This window comes from Typopeltis vanoorti, chromosome 4, assembly GCF_054136105.1.
Source record: "Typopeltis vanoorti isolate ZY-2024b chromosome 4, IOZ_Tvanoo_1.0, whole genome shotgun sequence".
NCBI lineage: Eukaryota > Metazoa > Arthropoda > Arachnida > Uropygi > Thelyphonidae > Typopeltis > Typopeltis vanoorti.
Window position 1 is genome coordinate 106,860,001 of NC_143552.1, and position 22,187 is coordinate 106,882,187.

Genomic DNA, 22,187 nt, shown 5'->3' on the forward strand with positions numbered 1-22,187 from the left:
CTTCTACTGAAAGCATATAATTCAAAATGGCTATTACCTCATAATAATAATAATTTTGCATTTTCCTATTCCATATTGCCATTTATAAGTGTTTTTTTTTTTTCCTTATTTCCACACATTGGTTATTTAAACAATATAAGTCACCCAGATCACTTTAATGGCTGGTCATTATGATTAATAAAATGTTTGTTATACTTAATGAAAGCTTATTTTATTGATTTTATTTGATCATTGTATTTTGAGTTTATTATTGTGTTGTTTTTTATGAGTGTGTATGTGTGATAAATAAATATAAAATAATCTATTATATTTTGTTGAGTATATTGAGTATTTTAAGTACTGAGTATTATTGAGTTATTTATATTTTAAGAAATAGTGATATATTTTGTATTAAACTAGATGTTACTGCTCTGGCACCAATGAGTAATAGAACAATAACAGCCAGGAAGTTTTTGTTGGGGGAGTTTAATATGTAAGATTGTTAGGTGCAATGTATGTGAAATGTATTTATTATAAAAGTGAGATTTGGAGAAAGAAAATTAGATTGGTGAGTCAACATGTTGAAATGTTTTGAGAGGGAGAGCTAGTTGTGTGGAGAGAGTAAAACATGTGATAGAGTAGCAGCAAGCATTCACAAAAGTTGGGAAATGTTAGTATCAGTGATATTGTTGAAACTGTAGTAGTGAAAAGTCTAATGTAGAGAGCCTCATGAAAGAAACAGTGTACTTATATGGAGTCCCTCACAGACAAAGCATGCGACTGAATAACTGGTAAACCTGAGAAGAGAAAAACAAGAGGTCCAAGGCATTAAGAATATATGACTAAACAAGAGAAGGAGAGTAAGGTGGAAAAAATTTTATGTTGGTTTAATTTTAAGTTTAATTTTATGTCTCATAAAGTACTCCTTTCATCACATTCTGTGATGAAAGGAGTACTTTATGAGAGCGCATAAATAAATGTTGTTTCTATAGTCTGAAAATTAATATTAGTGAAGCCCAAGGTGCAAAAAAAGTAAAGTGGAAAAAAATTGTTTTTTGGCTGTACTGACTTGAAAGGTGAACAATATCATATGGGAGAAGTTATGAAAAAGTGTTACTGGAAAAAACAAAGAAAATCAAGGAATTAAAGAATAAGTATGCTGCCATGACATAACAGATGTGAGTTGAGGAATAGGCAGTGATTGCAAATTAATCAATACATACATTGTGCATAAGGAAGGAGACTTATATGATGCTGATGGATTGCAATTCAACAGATATGAAGTTAGGCATCTTGAGAAAGCCTTATACAACACTAAGAATGAGCAAAGTCAGGGAAACTAAAGCTACTAAGATGGATGTAGGGGTGTATGTGTGTGTGTGAGAGAGAGAGAGAGTGTGTGTAAACATGCTCCATGAGTGAGTAAGTGTGACAAGAAATGTAGAATCTAGTCTCCCCAAATGACAAAATAGAATTGAATGGTCAGCACAAGGTGGAAAGGTGGTTGAGAACCTAAGAGGATATTGCACTTTATGAATTCTTAAGAGGGAAGAGTTTCTGGCACTGGTTGGTGCAACGTAACCAAAAGTTACAGGCATTAGTGCGACTTGGCACTAATGCCAGCAAATGATGTGGTTACAGGGATAGAATGCGAGGGGGAGGAGGAATATAGAGGATATTGCACTTTAGGGGTGAGAGAGTGTACATGCTTCATTGAGGTGAGTAAGTGTGACAAGAAATGCAGAATCTAGTCTCCCAAGTGACAAAATAGAATTAAATGGTCAGCACAAGGTGGACAGGTGGTTGGGAACCTAAGAGGATATTGCACTTTATGAGTTCTTAAGAGGGAAGAGTATCTGGCACTGGTTGGTGCAACGTAACCAAAAATTACAGGCATTAGTGTGACTTGGCTGACAGCAAATGATGTGATTACAGCGATAGAATGTAAGGGGAGGGGGAATATAGAATTTTTCAATATTCCCCCCTCCCCTCGCATTCTATCCCTGTAACCACATCATTTGCTGTCAGCCAAGTAAGAATTTGTAAAAAAAAAAGGATGTTAACAGTGCAAGGAAAATGGTCGGGGGGGGGGGGGGGGGGTTAAGGTCATGCCTCAGTAATTTAGTAATTTCTTTTTTACAATAAAGTGATAAATGAACTGGATAAAGGGAACGACATCATGACACTGCTGGATTCTGCAAAGGCGTTTGACAAGGAATTAAATCTTACTCATATGCAAACTGGAATAAATGGAGATGGATATGAAGTTGGTGATTTGAATGCAATGGTGGATAGATACCAAAGAGTAGCATGGAGGAGTAGATTCCAAGAGAAAGCAAGTGATTAATGGTGCTGCTGAGCTCTGTGCTTGGACCACTGATGCTACTATTTAATTTGTAAGCAATATAGAAAATAAAATGAAGAGAAATATTAATTTGTTTGCTGATGATGCAAAACTAGGAAGCATAGAACTTGCAAGATGATTTAAACAGGCTGACAGTATGTGCAAATTATGTCAGTTTAAAGCAGAAAAGTTTAAATCTATGTGTTTTGCGATGAAAACATCACAAACTGTGTACCACAATGATGGAATTGTACTCTAGGAAATGAAGCCAGGAATATGGGTGAAGTTCAGTGGATATATTGCAAAAGTAGCCAAGGTAGCTCATAGGATTCTTATTTATAAGGCCTTGATATGGCCACATTTGGATTACTGCTCAGGTCTGGTCACTTGGATTTTTTTGCAGATGAGGAAGTGGTGGAGAGGATACAGAGGCAATTAACCAAGATGGCGAGTGGTTTGTGGAATGCTCCCTATGATGACAGACAAAATTTATGGGTGGGTTGATAGATAGAAAAGAAGATATGATAAAAAGGATCGATGGAAGAAAAAAAAAAAATATATATATATTTTTCCATCGATCCTTTTTATATATTATTATTCCAGCATCTGGCTAATGAAGGCAAAACAAAAGATCATCCCAGGAAACTGAGCAAGATGTCGTTAGTGGAATGGGTTGCCAATCTACTGTGAGTGCTCTGTCAGTCAATGCATTCAAGGAGAGATATGATTCTGTATCGATCTCCTGTGATGAGTCTAGACTCCACAGATGTTCCCATGCAATAATAATAATTATTTTTTTGAATCATTGAATATCTTTGAATTTAAAATTTTTATCCAATTATCATTTCCTTTGGATTTTATTAATTTGTCTTGTTTATTTATTTATTGCCTTTTACTTTACAATCTTCTGTTTTTATTAACTCGGAATTCCTTGGCCTAGCAAAGAAGTAACACAGATAAGCATCGTTCAGCTCCACTTCAAAGGTAGATGCTTCTTAATTTCATTTTCTCATTTCTTCTGAGTTATTAAGTTATGTTAATGTATTATTATCAAACTTAAAATGTATACCATAATTGAATTAAAATATCATAAACATATCTTCAATATGGCTTAAGGGCAGATTTTACAAGCAGGGTCTCCAATAGTTTCTAAACTGATAATTAACTATTATGTACTAATATACTGTATCAGGTCATCCCAAAAGTAATGTCATTTTTAGAATTAAGTTTTGAAAGGATGTAAAAGATAAATCACTTATTGATTTAATCAAGTATATATTCTCCATTTGAATTAATAATGTTTTTCCAACGTTGTGAAAGCTTCACAATGCCATTTCTATAGAATTTAGAGGTACTAAAATTTCTATAAATATCAATACCTCTAACGTATTGCATTGTTTTTCATTAATGAAATGTTACAAACTTTGAAATAAATGATAATCGGAATGAGCAAGATCAGGAGAATATGGAGGATGTGGATGCACAGTAATAAAGGGTTATTTAAACCAGGGGGTCGGCAACTGGCAGGCCGCATGCGGCCCATAAAAGGTTGACCATACTTACATGGCATGTGGTCTGTATGTTGAATTATTTAAATAATACATTTTATAATATGAATAATAAATTAAAAATAATATGATACCGATACTTCGTGATATCGCCCTGAAACTTGGCAAGAGTCAACCATGTCAGTCATCACGAGTGGGGATAACAAAGGCGACTTCATCTGAAAACAACTGAGATTTTGGAGCACTTTTGCAGTCGCGTTCCCTGGTCAGTCTTATATACAGGGTGTTTCAAAAAGAATGACCCGATTTCAAATAATTATATTTAATTATTTGAAATTTGAATTTCTGCATGGGTCATGATATTTTTTTTTAAAAATGTCATGACTCATGCAGAAATTAAAATTTCAAATAATTAAATATAATTATTTGAAATCGGGTCATTATTTTTGAAACACCCTGTATTTGTTAAAAATAATTTCAAAAATGGGTTCAAGAAAACATAAAATTGCAGATGAAGGAAGAAGGTTTAATAATGAATGGAACAGCAAGTACTTCTTTATTGAAAATGGGGGTAAGCCCCTTTGTCTTATTTGTCATAAAAGTGTTTTGCTGTTATGAAAGAATACAATATCAGACTTCATTACGAGAATGAACATGAAAGCCAATACAAAAGTTTGAACTGTGAACTTACAAAAAAAAAAAAAAAATCATTAATAAATTAGAAGCTTCTTTAATTTCTCAGCAAAACATATTTAAGAAGCAAAGTATTCATAATGAATCGGTTGAGTATAAGGACGTTACACATCTGATAAAAAATATATTATGTCTCTTGCATTTATGGTAGACATTATAACGACCTTAATGAACTTAATTTGAACCTGCAGGGCCAAAGTAAATTACTAGCAGAACTGTTTTCTTACATAAAAGCTTTTGAAGGCAAACTATGTCTGTTGAAGAAACATATGGTGGAAGAAAATCTAGATCATTATATATGTTGCAAATCTGCATCGACAGTTGGATGATAAACGCAAAAGGAAACTTTTGTTGGTATCACTGAAGATCTACAAATGGAATTTTCAATAAGATTTGTGGATTTTCATAAAAATAGCATCGAAATGCGATTATTTTTGAACCTTTTTAATGTTGACATTGATAATGTACCAAACCAACTACAGATGGAAGTTTTGGAATTACAACACAATGAAACATTAAAGAATGCATTTTCATTAGAAAATATCCAAACATTTTATCGATGCTTACCAAAAAAATTTGAAGGATTAATTAGTATCGCAAAGAAGATGATAATCATTTCGAAGCACATACATTTACAAACAAGCATTTCTGTCATGAGTTTTAAAAATAAATAAATTTTCTTCTCGACTGACTGATGAATATTTGCATGCTTCGATTCGAATTTGCAACTCAGGTTATAAAGCAGATATAGATAATCTGGCTAAGGGAAAACAATCACAAAAGTCACATTAAGCAGGGAGACACAGAGAAACACACATATAATAAATTGTGATGCATCAACTATATTACTTTGTGTTTAAGTGATAATAATTTTCATTGAGTTTCATTTTCATGCTTGTTTCATATCTCGTATATTAAATATTTCTGTGTTTTTTTAAGATTGTTATAATAAAAATTGATAACTTAAGTATTTTTTCACTCACTATTTTCTCTTAATTAAATGCTTGCGACCCGATTATTAAAAATAAAAGATGAATGTAGTCTGCGAGTCCGAAAAGGTGGCCGACCCCTGATTTAAACAATAACTTATGTATGGTGTTCTTGCAAGGTGGAATTCCTTAGAATGAGACCACCTAAATTTAGTGATTCTTAATAAAGCTTTAAAAAATCATGTTTAGACAAGCTGAGATCTGAATATGTACAGTATAAAAAACATTACTTTTGGGATGACCTGATATTTTATATAATAAGATGGAATAATTCTTGTGAGCATGTTGTAGATATATACACATATGTTAAAGAGAAAGAATTGTGTCATTTTATGTATTTGCATTTATACATAAAGCAGAAATGTTCAACTCATTTTAATGGTGCAGTAGGGTTACATGACTTCAAATCCAGTATTTAATATCCTTTATCTGTCCTATTTTTAATTTATTCATCTGAAAGATCAATGCAGTGTATTCTGATCCTCTGCCTACCACCTGGGACATGGACAGAACAGAATCTTATCTCCCTATTTGTCACATAAGATACTGCCAATCCATGTGAAGCATCTCATAAATGTAGTAACTCATTTCTTAAGAGAATTGGTCTTGGATAGTAGACTCTGCTTTGTGTTTTAGCATTCAAACTGCACCTAGTTTCTGATTCATGAGTGTAAAGCTCACATTTTAATAAACACTCCATAAATGGGGATTTATGTAGTTTACAATACAGTTGAAACATTCTGTTACTTGGTTTTATGATAAGTAGGAGAGAGAGGAGGAAAATAAATATATATCCCATTCATATTTTCCCAGCATGTTGGGTTGTCATAGCCAAGTAACTCGGTTTCTTTGAAAACCTACTCAATGCTCTGATAGGACAATTAACACCCCAACTGGTCAGATTTGCTGGACGTCTGTAGACATCCAGCAAAATCTGGATACGATTCTGTAACACCTATTGAATAACATGGATAAAAAATGCAATTTGGTCTCACTATTTCATCCACCATGGCTGGCAGAGAGATTAATCCTATCTGCAGAGAGTATTATGACTATCAATTGCATAGGTTCTTCTGGTCAATTTGCCTGTTTTCTTTCTAACGAATGTAAGGTGAAATCAACAGTCATGCTGACTGTGAAAGTGATGAACTTCTACAGAAAAAATTGCAACACATTAGGTCAATTCTCTTGTCAAATAGTTTCATTGAAGGCCTCATCAATAAAGCACTTGTCAACTATAGAATTCCTGTTTCTTCTGTTCAAGAAGAAATCACTCATATTCAACACCCTTATTTGAAAGGAATTTCTGAAGGGACTGCAAAAATTTTAAAGCTCATTAACATTTTTGTAGCTTTTTATCTTGTCAGAAAAATCATCTTTCATCTCCTATGGACATGCTCCCTCTATTTGGTTTTTCAGATATTTATCAGATTCCTTGCTCCTGTGGTTTATCTTGTTTGAACCATCTGGAAGACCTGTTTTTATGTGTCACAAAGACCATAAATCTTATATTAAGTATTATGAGCTTGGAGCTCAATATGCCATCCTCTAAATACAGAGTTCTCTAGAATAAGAAAAAATCCTTCATAAGAGCAGGTTTTGTCTAAACTTATTATTTTTAAGTTAGAAGAGTGCTGACTGTTTTTCTTACCTTACTATAAGCTATTACAGTGGTGCTATTTAGAATCTTTGTCATTTGCATAATATGCTGCTTACTTTCTGTATCCTGTATGTATCAAAGATGACTGTGAAACATAGACATAAATTTTACAATTAAATATCAAGATTTTCTACATGACTTTTTTGTGTTTATATTATTTGAGTGAAGGTTGCTTGATGTGAATTACACAGCAACATGCTAATTCAAGTAGTAACATTGGTAAAAGAGCTATACTAAATCCAGTGTTAATCAATATCAATAAGAAAATGTAATACCTCCTCTACTGATATATTTTTAAATAATGACAACATCCAAGCTGAAAAAGATAGTGTCAGTGGAAACATGTTTCTGTAATTCATGTACCAGGTTTAAGTTTAAACACTCTGTAGTTCAAATTAGTTTGAAAAGACTTGAGTTCAAAACTCATCTAGAATACAAATAACATTTAAGGACTTCAAATGAAGGCGAGTGAAGCTGTTCTCATATGGAAGTAAGAGAGCTTTACCTCCTAGAAAAATCAGGTTGTTCTTTACACAAAACAAACAAACCAGTCCAAAAAAATGAACAGGTATAATACACTTATATTGGCCTCAACTAATGCCAAAGCCTTAGTTGCTTTAATCATAATTCTAAACAATTCAATTCCTACAAAGTTTCTTAAAAATGTTCTTTATGTGTAATCTAGATTGTTACCAGGCATTTCAAAAGAGCACATGTTAACCCACCAATTTGTGTATATAGCCCTCTTCATGTATATTTTATGATCATATATTCTAGATATCATTGAACGTTTGAAATTCAGTTTGTTCTTTGTTCTCTAGGATATCTTACTCTGGCTAATTGCAGATGGAATTGGCAAGATGACAAAGAGGGGGAATGATGATAGACATCCCAAACCATCTGTACACTTAGTATTCTGATACTCTGATATTCTAATATAGGAAAACAATAGTCACAGCCACACTATCTTAGTGAAATTGGAAATGAAGTTTTTATTACAAATGTGCCAGTTGAGAATAGATTATTATTATTTAATAATTTTCCATCAAGTTTAGTAACGTTATTTCATTAAAGTGGGTCTATAGCATTTAAATAAAAAAAATGCCTTTAAACAACATTTCAGTCCTGCAATAGGATAGGCACTTCAAGCCCAAGGAATGCAAATTTTTCCACACAAGTAAGTGTGAACAGACAAAATCTGGTGCAGCACTCAGTGAGAGGAACATCACTCATTTTTGGTCACATGGACAGTCACGAGTATTGACAATCATTCAAAATTAGTGAAGAACACCATGAAAACACAGAAGTATAAGAAAATGGAACAAATATTATATAATTTTTGGATGTATTCATCATGAAATCTACAGACATGTTCAGTTTCAACTGTCACTTATAAATCCATGAATAAAAGCATTACCTTCATATGAGATCTTGCAACTCATGGAATCAGAAGCAATGTGTAATAAGAAGACTAGAAGCGCAGCATAGAATCTTGTCAAAGATCTGACTATAAAGGAATGAGTTATTACTACATTTAAAGATAAGTTTCCTATGGAAAATACTGAAGAGATAGTTAAGATTTTGTTTTCCCATGCCCACTCAAAGATGACTAATATTTTGGGGAGAGCAAGCCACCCTTCCTTTTTTAGGCAAACTATTGCAAAACATATAACAGTAATTCTTCAGTAATCCTTAAATGCTTAACCAAATTAAATCTTTGCTAGATACTGCAAAAGTTTTCAACCTCAGACAAAATATCCTGCAGTGTGTGAAACAAGATGGATGTATTTATTTGCATACACAAAGTTTTCCAAATAGTTTAGAAAAAATAATTTAGCTGATGAGCTTATAAGGGTTCCACAACTTATAATCTTAAAAAGATTTCTATATTATTCTCAATTTACTACAAAATTAAAATCTTATTTTAATCAACATCATTATCAATTTACTGACATGTACCCTCAAGGGATGTTCAGGCTACAAATAACAGCACTACATGATTAAGTTTACAATTATTAAATTGTAAACTTAATCATGCAGCACTCCAATATTGTATCTACCATTTCATTCTTCTAAGGCACTTCTGACTGAATTAATCATCCCCTGGGTCTTTTTTTTTTCTGCCATCTTGGCATCAAATACCAATTTTGCTAACCTTTTCCTCTCCCATTCTGTTTAAGTTGACGTAGCACCTTAGATTAGCTCTACTCACACCTTGAATGCTAACAATGTCAAATTCCTTCACAATATCTTTCCGTTTATATGATTCTGCCATTGATGCTATGCATTCAGTCACTTTTTCTCAAAACTATCACATCTCTGGTCGCTAGTCTATGATCAAGTACTTTATTTCTAACCAAACTCTTAGATCCATAAAACTTAAAACTGGTTGGAACACTCTTGTATATGAGTGCTGTATATATGGAGTTCAAGAGTATGGCAAATTTCCCTCTTATTCCATATAAATTTAATCAACTGGCTCCCCCACCATACCAGATTTGCTTATTATGTTGTCTATTTCCAGATTTAATTTGCTATCTTCACTAAAAACTGTGCGTAAACAGTTGAAATATTTTACTTGTTCTATGGTTCCTCATTGAGAATGCAGCTGAAGTTTTCTATGTTCCTGTTCCTGCCAATTTTTATAGTTTTGTCTTTGTATTACTGATTTTCATGCCAAATTTATTAGAACTGTTATTCAGCTGAATTAGAGAACCCTGGAGACTTGCGCTTATTTATCATATGGATACAGAGTAAGGTTTAATTAAAATTAAAAACAACAATCTTAGAGAACAGAATATATAAAATATAAGAGTAAACCATTACACAAAGTCAGTCATCATTTGTATCACATATTTATGTCCAAATTCATCAGCCATTCAGCTGCCTTTGTTGATATGCTTAAATGCAATGAGCTGCCAGGGAAGGTCATAAGCTGCCTTCATACATAATGTGAGTCATTGTTTGAATGACAAAGAAAATCAGGACACGTCGTCTAAAAAGATTCAATGATGACTTCTTCCAAGGTCAGAACAGGCCACTCTAGGCCTAAATCATTGAAAATCATGATTGTTTGAATTGATACCCCCAGGCATGCAAGCGTGCTACACTCCTGCTTTGTCCGGTTTGAAGATGGTTACATGTTTGCCAGGCATGACGAGGGAGATCAAAGCTAGATGGTCGACTAATTGGATTCTTTATAACGTCTTTGTCGAACAGTGTTGATATATTGTTCTACTCTTCTTTCCAAGCATTGGAAATATTAAATTCCTTGTTGATTAGCTTCTGCAGTTTTCAAGATGCACATCGGGATCTGAGTCTGTCACGTCCTGCCACTTCTAGATTAGTGTGGACTGGGAGAGTTGGAGATTGTTCGTGATTTTTGTATACTCTCTTTGAAGGAAGTGCTTCCTGCATAGGTGTGATGGCTCAATAGTGCTTAAAATTGGGAGCTAGCATATTGGGGTGAGTTTGATTGTTCCTGCCACAATTCTCATACTTTTGTTGAGGTGGGTATCGATTTTTGAGTGTGTATACCAGTCAGCCACACAATGTTTGGCAGGAGTGAAAAACAAGCTGATAGTTGCAGTTTGGAGCAATTCTGCTGGGGCTCCCCCACAACGTACCAACAAGCTTCTGAATAATGTTGTCGCAGGATGCCAGTTTAGCATCAAGTGTTGTGAGATGCTGATGGGATGTCAGGGTCCTGTCCAGTGTGATCTCCAGATATTGAGGATTTGGGTTGTACTTTAGTATTTGACTTGACTGTTCATCTCAATTTTGAGTTTTTCCATGGGCCTGTTTAGGACAGAGGTGAAAATTAGACACCTGTGTTTTATTTAGCTGGCTGCAATCTCCAGTTTCTAATAATAAGTAAATAAATACCTTAGCATACCTAAATATCTTATTAATATATCCTATGTCACTTCTTGGAGCAAGTCGAGGACAAATCACTAATGTACACATTGAAGAGCAGCAGCAGAGCAGAACAGAGCATCGAGTAGACCATTATTTAATCTGTAGGGCCACCTACAGATTACTTACTTGCACTAGATGTGTTTAGGAGTATAACATCATCTTCATAAAGCAAACAGCTAAGTTTGAAATCATCAATTCTAATATTAGGTTTAATGCCACTTTCTTTCATTATGTAATCCATATAGATGATGAATAAGAGTGGAGATAATATGCATACTTGTTTTACATCTGATTTTACATCAAACCATCTCTCTGCTTTTCCTTTAATTCTAAGTGATAATTTACAACTTAAATATGGACTATATATTGCCCTGTAAAATCCGTTTACCCCATATAACTGTAGTGTTTTGACCAGCTTTTCCCTGCATATCTACAAAATGTAATAAATACAGATCCTTGTCATACTCCCATGATTTCCCAAATATTTGTCATAAAGTGAAAATCTGATCCTGACAACCTCCATTTGACCTGAATCCAACCTGTTCTTCTCATATTTTCTCTTCCACAATTTTTCTCAGCCTATTTTCAAATATGCCTGCATAAATATTACCTGGAACACTTAGTAGAGAAACTCCTCTAATTCTCAAACTTAGCTTTATTTCCTTTTTTTTTTTAATGGGACCTATGAGAACGCTACTCCAGTCATCGGGATTTTAACCTTCTAACCAGCCCTCTGAATTATACAGACACATTTGAGCATTTCTGGTGGAATATCATCTACTCTAGCTGCTTTTCCATATTTCAAGTTTTTAATGGCTTTTGCTACCTCAAGTATTGATATGTACTTTTCTCCAGAAAATTTTCTTCTACAGTTCTGTCATTGCTTGTTTAATTTTAACAGTCTTTCAGAGTAATTACTCCAGACATCTAAGATATCCTTATCTTCGGTTTTCATGTCACTTTACCATCATTTCCTTTTACAGTACTCTATTCTCCACTTCTAAACTTTTTCAATACCTCCAGAATATTGTCATCTTGATATTTACCTTCTATATTCTTACCAGTCTTCCCATGATGTTTTTGTTTAACTACTTGCTATTTTCACACATAGCTTAGGTCTCTTACATTTTCTCTGTATTCTTTTAGGGCATCTGCCAACTTAATTGCTAGGAACTTTCAGTATGCCTTCTTCTTTTCCAGGACTGCTTCTTGAACTTGTGTTCACCATGACACTTTATTTTTCTATCCTTGCAGAGAACTTCACCACATGCTCCTTGACTGAATCAATTACATTTTCTTCAGAGTTTGCCACTGAGACTCCAAGGTTTGGTTCTTGCTTTCAAACTGTTTCATTTTTTTTCTTCTATGTTTGTATATTTTGTATAGTCTACAGTCTACCTGTAAAAGCTGCTCAAACTTTAATTCTTTTTAAACTCTCTTACACTGTTCTTTTCATCGATATTCATTTTTATCTTATTTAGAACTAAGCAATGGCCACTTCCAATTTCAAATATTCTGTACACTCTTGTATCCTGAACCAGTATGAAGATATCACTATTGCCAATGACAGTCAATAAGTTATTTATTTCTTGTGTCTTCTCTTCATGTAAACTTGCGCACATCTTTATGTTGGAACACGGTGTTAGTAATGACTAGTCCATATCCTGAGCAGAAATCCAGCAGATACTTACCATCATTATTAGCCTTGCCCTTTTCTCTTAAGTTTTCCAAAACATCTCTATATGCCTGGTGAGATTCACTTCCTATTCTGTTGTTTAGATCTCCAACAATTATCATTTTTTCCATTTTTTTTATGACAGCTGCCTGCTCTAATGATGAAAATTCCTCCACTTCTTCCTTAGGAGAACCTTTTATGGGACCATAGATGCAAATAAGTATCACTGCCCATTTCTTCATTTTGAAGTTTGCCCACATAGCTCAACTTGAAACTGCCTTTCAATCCAGAAGTTTATCTTCATGATTGGTATTCAATACTATCTATTGCTATTCCTTCTTTCGTTGATCATTATTGCTCAAATATAATATCCTATACTTATCATTTAGCAAGATCTCACCCATTTTTGACTTCTTTATTTTAGAAGGTGATGTACCAGCCAGCATAAAATCGCATCATGTCGTACTATCATATTATTTGTGGTTTAAGCCAATAGAGAGTACAATTTGGTCACCAAATTGCAAAACTCATTTTCATTCATTCAGAACCCAGTGGATATCTACTAATGGGGAGCACCATGTAAAGATTGGAGATTAGGTCAGAAGCCCCAGTTGGTTCTCCACTTTCCTTAAAGGTAATGTGGAGGTCTCCCCAGTTATTTGGCTTTGACTCTCATTTTAATCCAGTTGATAATTCTATACTCTTATGAATGAAGGATATTTAATATTTATCTAAACCATTTATCTGAATTAAAAAAAAAATATTATTTTTATGGCTATATAGCCTACTTTTGTTTAGGAGTGCCACTTTTTTGCAAATGTCATTGTTTTTTACTCAAATCTTAGGGCATTACTGATATGTTATAAAAACCGATATATGAAGAATAATATAGGAGGAAAATCCAGACATACCTTTTTGGATGGTGTTGGCTGTCTCCTTATCCCAGCGATATGCATTCATCCACTGTTATGCTGTTAAAGGAAGGGGTTTGAGGGAAAGTGGGGATAAAGCAAAGTGGGAGAATTTGAAAAACCCAGGTTTTTTTATATGTATAATATTATTATTAAGGGTAGGCAGAGAGCACTTTGGAGGGTGTGAGCCATTTTGACAGTGCATCATCTTTGGAACTCGTGGGGAAAGTGGAGGCTATGTCATGTTGGCTTGGTGTTTCTATCTTTGATGTGCTTGTGTTATTTCCTATTGGTTGGAGTCGTGACCTAATTTTTATGTTATGGAGCTTCCAACTCTCAGAGATTATGTAGGGGATTGGAGAGTTGGAAGCTCCATAACATAAAAATCCAAAAAGGTATGTCCGAATTTTCCTCCTATATTATTCTTCATATATTGGTTTTTATAACACATCAGTAATGCCCTAAGATTTGAGTAAAAAGCCAATGACATTTGAAAAAAGTTGCACTCCTAAACAAAAGTAGGCTATATAGCCATAAAATAATAGTTACTCTATCTACCACAGAAGACTACAACAAAACTATCACCATCCCATACATTAAAGGCACATCTCAAAAGATATCTAGGGTGCTTAACAAACACCAACTACGCACAGTATTTAAACCTTATGTAAAATTAGCAACTCTCATCAATTCACCTAAGGACAAATGCATTCCTTTATCACATCCAGGAGTCTATGAAGTGCCCTGTTTTTGCCATCAAGCCTACTACAGACAGATAGGAAGAACTGTGGACATCCGCCTCAGTGAACAAAAAATATATCAGACACTTTTGCTATGGCAAGTCGGGTCTGGCAGACCATGCTTTGGATACTCCTGCACACAGGATCAATTGGAAAGAAACAAAAGTAATGCACAGAAGCTTCTACAAGTCAGAGACGTTGTTCCAGGAATCAACAGAAGCCTTAAAACATACTCCAAACCTTAACAAGTATGGCTGTATAAATCTACCAAAGATTTGGGAGACAGTCATCTTACGACCAAATTAATATTTATTACTTTTATTTTATTTCATTTTTTCAAACTTTCTAAAACTATCATTTGGACTATTATTTCAAAACTTTGAATTTTTTTTTTTTTTTTAACCTAGATGGCACCATATTAGGACTTTAGTCTTGTGTTGCACACTACAATTACTTTTACTAGCCCCACTGTTACACTGGATTGTGGTGGTTTCGCATTTGTAACAAACTTTGTGTTGTGTGCTCTGAAGATGCTGGATATAATACCAGCGAAATATTAACTTTTAAGTTAATAGTTATTTTCTTATCCATCTGTGTTCATATCAAACTGTGAAATCTATTACAAAAAAAAAGTTACTTAGAGGAGTAACATGGGAATTTTTCCAGAAATAATATCTATAAAAAAATTATATTTTAATGAAATTAAACTTGTAGAATCAAATATTAGTAAAAATTTAAAACATACAAAAAAAAAAGGATGGAGAAGAGAGAAAGAGAATATGAAACCTTACTATCTTTGCATTATAATCACCTATAAATTATACAGGGTGTCCCAAAAGTCATGCAAGATTTAAATTTAGCGCCATTTGTGCGGTAAAGTGTTGCCAACAAGAAAAAAAAAGACAACATGACAGCTGACAGTTCAGGGTTATTAAAAATTACCACACACAGCGAAGAGAGTTCGTTGAATGGATTATGGAACAACAACAAGTGGATGCTTATTTTTCGAACAAACTCATCTTCAGCGATGAGGCTCATTTTCATCTTGATGGCTTCGTTAATTGACAAAATTGTTGCATTTGGGGTTCAGAAAATCCACGAGTGATAGTTGAGAAACAAATGCATCCACAAGTGTCACTGGTGCGGATTTTGGGCTGGAGGCATCATCGGCCCATTCTTCTTCGAAAATTGTGGCTGGTTAATGGTGCTCGCTATCGCGACATGATAATCCAGTTTTTTGTGCCTAAATTGCAAGATATGGATGTGGACGACGTGGTTTCAACAAGACGGTGCCACATGCCATACAGCCCGAGAAACGATTCAATTACTGCACGAGTCATTTCCTGGTCGTGTAATTTCCCGTTTTGGTGATCAGAATTGGCCGCCCAGATCATGTGACTTAACGCATTTGACTTTTTTTCTTTGGAGTTTTTTGAAGTCTAAGGTTTATGCCAACAAGCCCACGACCACCCATGCCTTGAAGGAGGAAATTGAGCGCTGCATCAACGAAATTCAGCCACATTTATGCAAAATGGTCATGGAAATTTTCAACAAAAGAGTGCGTATGTGCCAGCAAAGCCGTGGAGGAGATTTACCCGATATGCTATTCCATGCATAACCCTATACTGTATACTTTATGAATCAATAAGAAATTACAATTTTTAATTAAAAAACCTGTGTTTTCTATCAAAATTACTTCTTGCGTGAATTTTGGGACACCCTGTACTTTAAAGAAAATACTTGAAATGGACCTAAGAAATCATTGTGTGTTCTTGAATATAATTTAAAACATTCAAGAATTATCTTTTTTTTTTTTACAAATAATATTTTTAATTATTTAAAAATACAAGAGAAATTTTTCTTAACTGAAATGTGAAACAATGACCAAGTATACTGTAATGTTTCAATAAGAATATTTTGTCCCGATGTGCAAACAATTTATTGCATAAATACAAAACTGAAAGTTATTTAATTTATCTGAACTAGATTAAAAAGAACTTATTTTCTTTGTGCTTTATCAATATTTGTAAATAGTAATGAATATTGATATCAATATTATATTTTATTCTTCTAAGTTTAAAACAAAATGCAATGTGAATGGGTTATAGAATTATATATATAATTAAGAGAAGCCTTAAATCTAAATAATACACCAAAAATAACATAAAAAAATATTTTTCAAGTGGGACACTTGAATCTACACCCTCTGTCCAAAAAGAAACCGAACTTTTGATAGAAAATAAAACACAGACAATTATAATTATTCAAATCATTTATTTCAATCAATATATTCTGCCTATTTTTTAAATAACGAAACCTGTGGTGCAATCATAATTAAAAGAAACACACGTATTAACCACAGTGAAAATTATTTAACTGTAAATATTTCATCCAAGTATCTTAGGACATCATCAGTACAGTAGTTTAAAACAATAATAGGAATAACATACAGTTAGGGCGCATGATTACAATAGAATCTCATTAAACGTGCACAACGTGTTACAGAAGTAAAAAAAAAAAAATTATTTAACACAATTTTGTATGACAATTTCCCATACTTTAGGAATAATAAGAACATCATCAGTACAGTAGTTTAAAACAATAATAGGAATAACATACAGTTAGGGCACATGATTACAATAGAATCTCATTAAACGTGCGCAACGTGTTACAGAAGTAAAAAAAAAAAAAAAAATTATTTAACACAATTTTGTATGACAATTTCCCATACTTTAGGAATAATAAGAACATCGTTGTGGTTTAAGTTTGGTCTGTGTAGTAGGGCTTCAGAACTTTCTTTGTATAAACATTCATGTTTATATAAAGATCTATGTAAAAGTTTAGCCTTTTCCCAATGGATCCTATGGTTTGGATTTTCAATTCCGTGTTGAGAGAGGCCAGATTTCTGCGGTTTAAAAAGACGAATGTGGTCTTGATGTTCTGAGATGCGTTTCTGAACAGACCTACCTGTCTGCCCAAAGTAAGACAATTTGCATGAGCATGGAATCTCATAAACACCAGGCAACATCAAAGGTGAGAGTTTGTCCTTAGGAGAAGGTAACAAGTTGTGAATTTGGTTGATAGGTTTGTAAGTAGTGGCAAAATTGTATTTCTTCATAATTTTAGAAAGACGTTCGGAGATGCCTTTGACATAAGGTATGGGAATCCTATGGACTTCTTCCTGTCTAGTTTGATGTATGGAGAAGTGACTGATGATTTTTTGAGTTGTTTTAGGATTATATCCATTTAGGATGGCTGTATTTTTGATTACTTCTAATTCCTGGTTTAAAGATTCTTCAGAGGAGCAGAATTTGTGTGCTCTGGAAACTAGTGACTTAATAATTCCAGATTTCTGAGATGGATGATGAGCGGAAGAATTGTGAATGTAGCAATCTGAGAATGTAGGCTTGCAAAAGACAGACGTGGCGATGGAACCGTCTTCTTTTCCTTGGATGTGTAAATCCAAAAAGAAGACACCTAATGTTCCACTTAGACCCGTCGTAGACTGTATCAGCAGTCCAACTTACAAGTTATCAAGATCCTTATCTAACCTTCTCCGCCCTCACATAGGCCACTCAGTCTCTTCAATCAAAAATTCTACTGAGTTTCACACAAAAATTAAAGACATTCAACTATCAAAAACTGACTTGTTAATCAGCTTCGACATTGTCTCCCTCTTCACTAACATTCCCCATAAAGAAACAATAGAATTACTAATTCAAAAATTTCCTTCTGATATAGTTGAATTGTTCAAGTTTGTTATTGCATCAATCAGGTTACTTCACCTCGAAAGGTCAAATTTACAAGCAAGAAGAAGGAACAGCAATGGGATCTCCTTTATCACTAAACTTAGCAAACTTGTTTCTAGAACACCTTGAGGAAAAAATATTCGCTTTTGAACCCAAACCAAAAATTTGGTTATGATATGTCGACGACGTATTTGCAGTATGGGATCATCCTGAACATGAATTACAACTGTTTCTAGATAAAATTAACCTTCTTCATCAATGCATCAACTTTACGTTAGAAAAAGAATCTCCACAAAGTATCTCCTTTTTGGATTTACACATCCAAAGAAAAGAAGATGGTTCCATCGCCATGTCTGTCTTTCGCAAGCCTACATTCTCAGGTCGCTACATTCACAATTCTTCCGCTCCTCATCCATCTCAGAAATCTGGAATTATTAAATCACTAGTTTAAAGAGCACACAAATTCTGCTCCTCTGAAGAATCTTTAAACCAGGAATTAGAAGTAATCAAAAATACAGCCATCCTAAATGGATATAATCCTAAAACAACTCAAAAAATCATCAGTCACTTCTCCACACATCAAACTAGACAGGAAGAAGTCCATAGGATTCCCATACCTTATGTCAAAGGCATCTCCGAACGTCTTTCTAAAATTATGAAGAAATACAATTTTGCCACTACTTACAAACCTATCAACCAAATTCACAACTTGTTACCTTCTCCTAAGGACAAACTCTCACCTTTGATGTTGCCTGGTGTTTATGAGATTCCATGTTCATGCAAACTGTCTTACTTTGGACAGACAGGTAGGTCTGTTCAGAAACGCATCTCAGAACATCAAGACCACATTCGTCTTTTTAAACTGCAGAAATCTGGCCTCTCTCAACACGGAATTGAAAATCCAAACCATAGGATCCAATGGGAAAAGTCTAAACTTTTACATAGATCTTTATATAAACATGAACATTTATACAAAGAAAGTTCTGAAGCCCTATTACACAGACAAAACTTAAACCGCAATGACGTTCTTATTATTCCTAAAGTATGGGAAATTGTCATACAAAATTGTGTTAATTTTTTTTTTTTTTTACTTCTGTAACACGTTACGCACATTTAATGAGATTCTATTGTAATCATGCGCCCTAACTGTATGTTATTCCTATTATTGTTTTAAACTACTGTACTGATGATGTCCTAAGATGCTTAGGATGAAATATTTACAATTAAATAATTTTCACTGCGGTTAATAAGTGTGTTTCTTTTAATTATACTCTCCCTCAGCTTCGATACAGCGTTTGGCATGGTCAATTAATTTGTTAAATGAATTTTTTTATATTGGTTTTTGGGATACTGTTGAGGGTTGTGGTTACTGCCACTTGAATTTTCAATGGTGTCATATCACTTTCCTTTCTTAAGCAAATAAGTCAGGGGAAGAGAAAGAAGTCACAGGATGCTAAATAAGGTGAATACGGCAAGTGATCCAACACACTTGGTTTTTGCTCAAAAACTGTCTCACAATGTTCGAACAATGAGATGGTGCATTATCATGCAAAAGTGACCAACTGCCTGCATCATGATATTCATGCCATACGCATCGAATTCTCACTATCAATCGCTTCAAAACTTCGAGATAAAACTTGCAATTGACCATTTGGCCAGGTGAAACGAATTCTTGATCTTGACTCTGGATAATGCCTTGGAATCATAGAAACGAGTCAGCATTATCTTTACTTTTGACTTCTCCAAGCGACTTTTCTTCAGATGCCCCTCTTCTGCTGGTCTTCACTCAGCACTCTGGCGCTTTGTTTCGGGCTCATACTCAAAACATCACATTTTGTCACCAGTAATGATCATTTCAAGGAATTTGAGTCCTTACAAGCAGTTTTAATGAGGTCCTTGCAGTGTTCAATTCGATACATTTTTTGGTCGTCGGTCAACTTGTGGGGAACAAATAGCGAATTCAATTTACGAAGGCCCAAACTCTTGGTCAAAATGTTGTGCACAGTTAGTTTTGGAATCCCCAATTCATCTTCAATCAATCTCATGAACGATTTCGATTTTTCTTTGATGAAATCACATACTTTTTGGATGTTAACTTCACTCAGTCCATTTTTTGGACGGCCCGGCTTTTCGTCGTCCTCAAGCGTCTCACAACCACTTTGAAATTGCTTAAACCACTCGTAAACTTGAGTATGGGATAAGCATTCATCACCATATGCTTTTCGAAGCATTTGATGCTTTTCGGTAAAACTTTTACCAAGTTAACACAAAAGTCAATCGCAGCTCTCTGTTTGAAACTCATTTTCTGACCATTCATCAAAACACACTGTCACTCTTGGCACTATAACTCCACTTCTAATGAAACAAATGTCATAAACAGTTGACACAACACTATTGAAGGTTGCCGCTTTTGACAACAAAAAGATACAACAGGTGGTGCCTCTAGTTTCTTCTATTTTTGAAAAGTTTGGTTTCTTTTTGGACAGAGTGTGTAGTATTCATATATTCCACCAAAGTATTGCAATCCCTTACTTTCTCCTGGGTAGGAGTTCATTCAAAAAAGAACAATATAAGATGCAGAATAAATGTGAAAAGAGATCTAAATGTTTTCAAGCACATGCCACTGATATATCCCATAATGTGATCTGAGACATAGCAGCCATGCCATTTCACTGGTAATAAGAAATACAGCTATTTTTCAAAGTTATTATGTACATTCAGAGATGGGTTATTAAACCAAAACCGATATGATAGCTTAAATTTGAATTTCATTTGGTCTTAAACTCCAAGCTTAGTAAATGACACAGAATATTTTTTGATTTAGCCTGTAGTTGATTCAGTCTAAGAGTACTAATGACTTTATAAACAGAGCTCTATATCTACTAAATCAAATAGCCATGAAAAGCAATATGTAAGACAAGAGTGTTCACAACAATTAAATGACACTTGGTTTTCATGGCTATTTGATTTAGTAGATTTGCAGTTAGTTTGGATGTCTATAAAGTGCACATTTAGGTATTTGCTTTAAAATAGCTTTTCTATGTTCTTACTGCTGATAATTGTTGAAGCACTGAAATATTGATATGCTATTATAGTAAATAAACAGTTTACATAATAAATGTATAAATTACTAATACATGTTAAATTAGATGTTAAATAAATACATGAAAATTACTTCACAAATCAGAATCATCATGTATTGGCAGAAATTTTAGGTGTCTCATGCAATCTAAAAAAAATTCTTATGTTATCAATACATACTCTGAAGATGTTGATAGTATAGGAGGAAGATATGGCAATTTTTTTATTTGAATAATACTGTCATAAATAGATGGCTGTAGAGCTTGAGCAATGGCATTGGCAATTAAAACTGCAAGCTGAGAAATAAAAAAAAGAAAGAAAAAACTTTAGTGAATGTAAAAGTAATATTTCATGAACACAATATCAAATCATAAATATGCCAACTTTCACCACAGTGAATAGCAATCACATGGCATCTGAGGCTATGAAGTTGTTACAAGGACATTTCAGTGGTTTGAATTTCCTTTAATAATTGCTACTATAGGAAGAGTTGACTGTAGTTTATTATCTTTCAGCTGAAATTATGCTGGCTTTATACTATATATATATATATATATATATATATATATATAGAATAGTAACTATAATAGAAAGTATTCAAGATACATAAATTTTCTACTATGAATAATTCACTCAAATATGTTGTTAATACCGTTAAAATAAGTTAAAATTAACATTCAACACCTAAGCTGGTCTATTATACTCATTCAAATATGAAATTAATTAATTTGGATCGAAGAAATGGAAGGCTGCATTATCACAACTCGATGGGGGGGGGGGAGGCAGAGTACAGTAAAAAAATAAAGGAAATAATGAATATGAGAATGATAGTACATAGAGTTAAGCAATAAAGGATACATATTATACTCTAATTTTCATCCAACGTTATTTTTTTTCAGGTACAGCAAATGCTGTAGAGATAAAGGACTAATGCAATGAT

The 22,187-nt window shown here is 33.8% G+C and overlaps 1 protein-coding gene across 1 annotated transcript in view; it reads right to left on the reverse strand.

Annotated features, from left to right (window-relative positions):
• The window catches only part of ClC-a (chloride channel protein 2), a 388,967-nt gene that overhangs the window by 167,951 nt on the left and 198,829 nt on the right, over positions 1 to 22,187 (reverse strand). Inside the window, exon 16 of the mRNA XM_090392133.1 lies at positions 21,428 to 21,543. Coding sequence (XP_090248259.1) covers positions 21,428 to 21,543 — 116 coding nt within the window. The remainder of the gene's footprint in view (positions 1 to 21,427; positions 21,544 to 22,187) is intronic.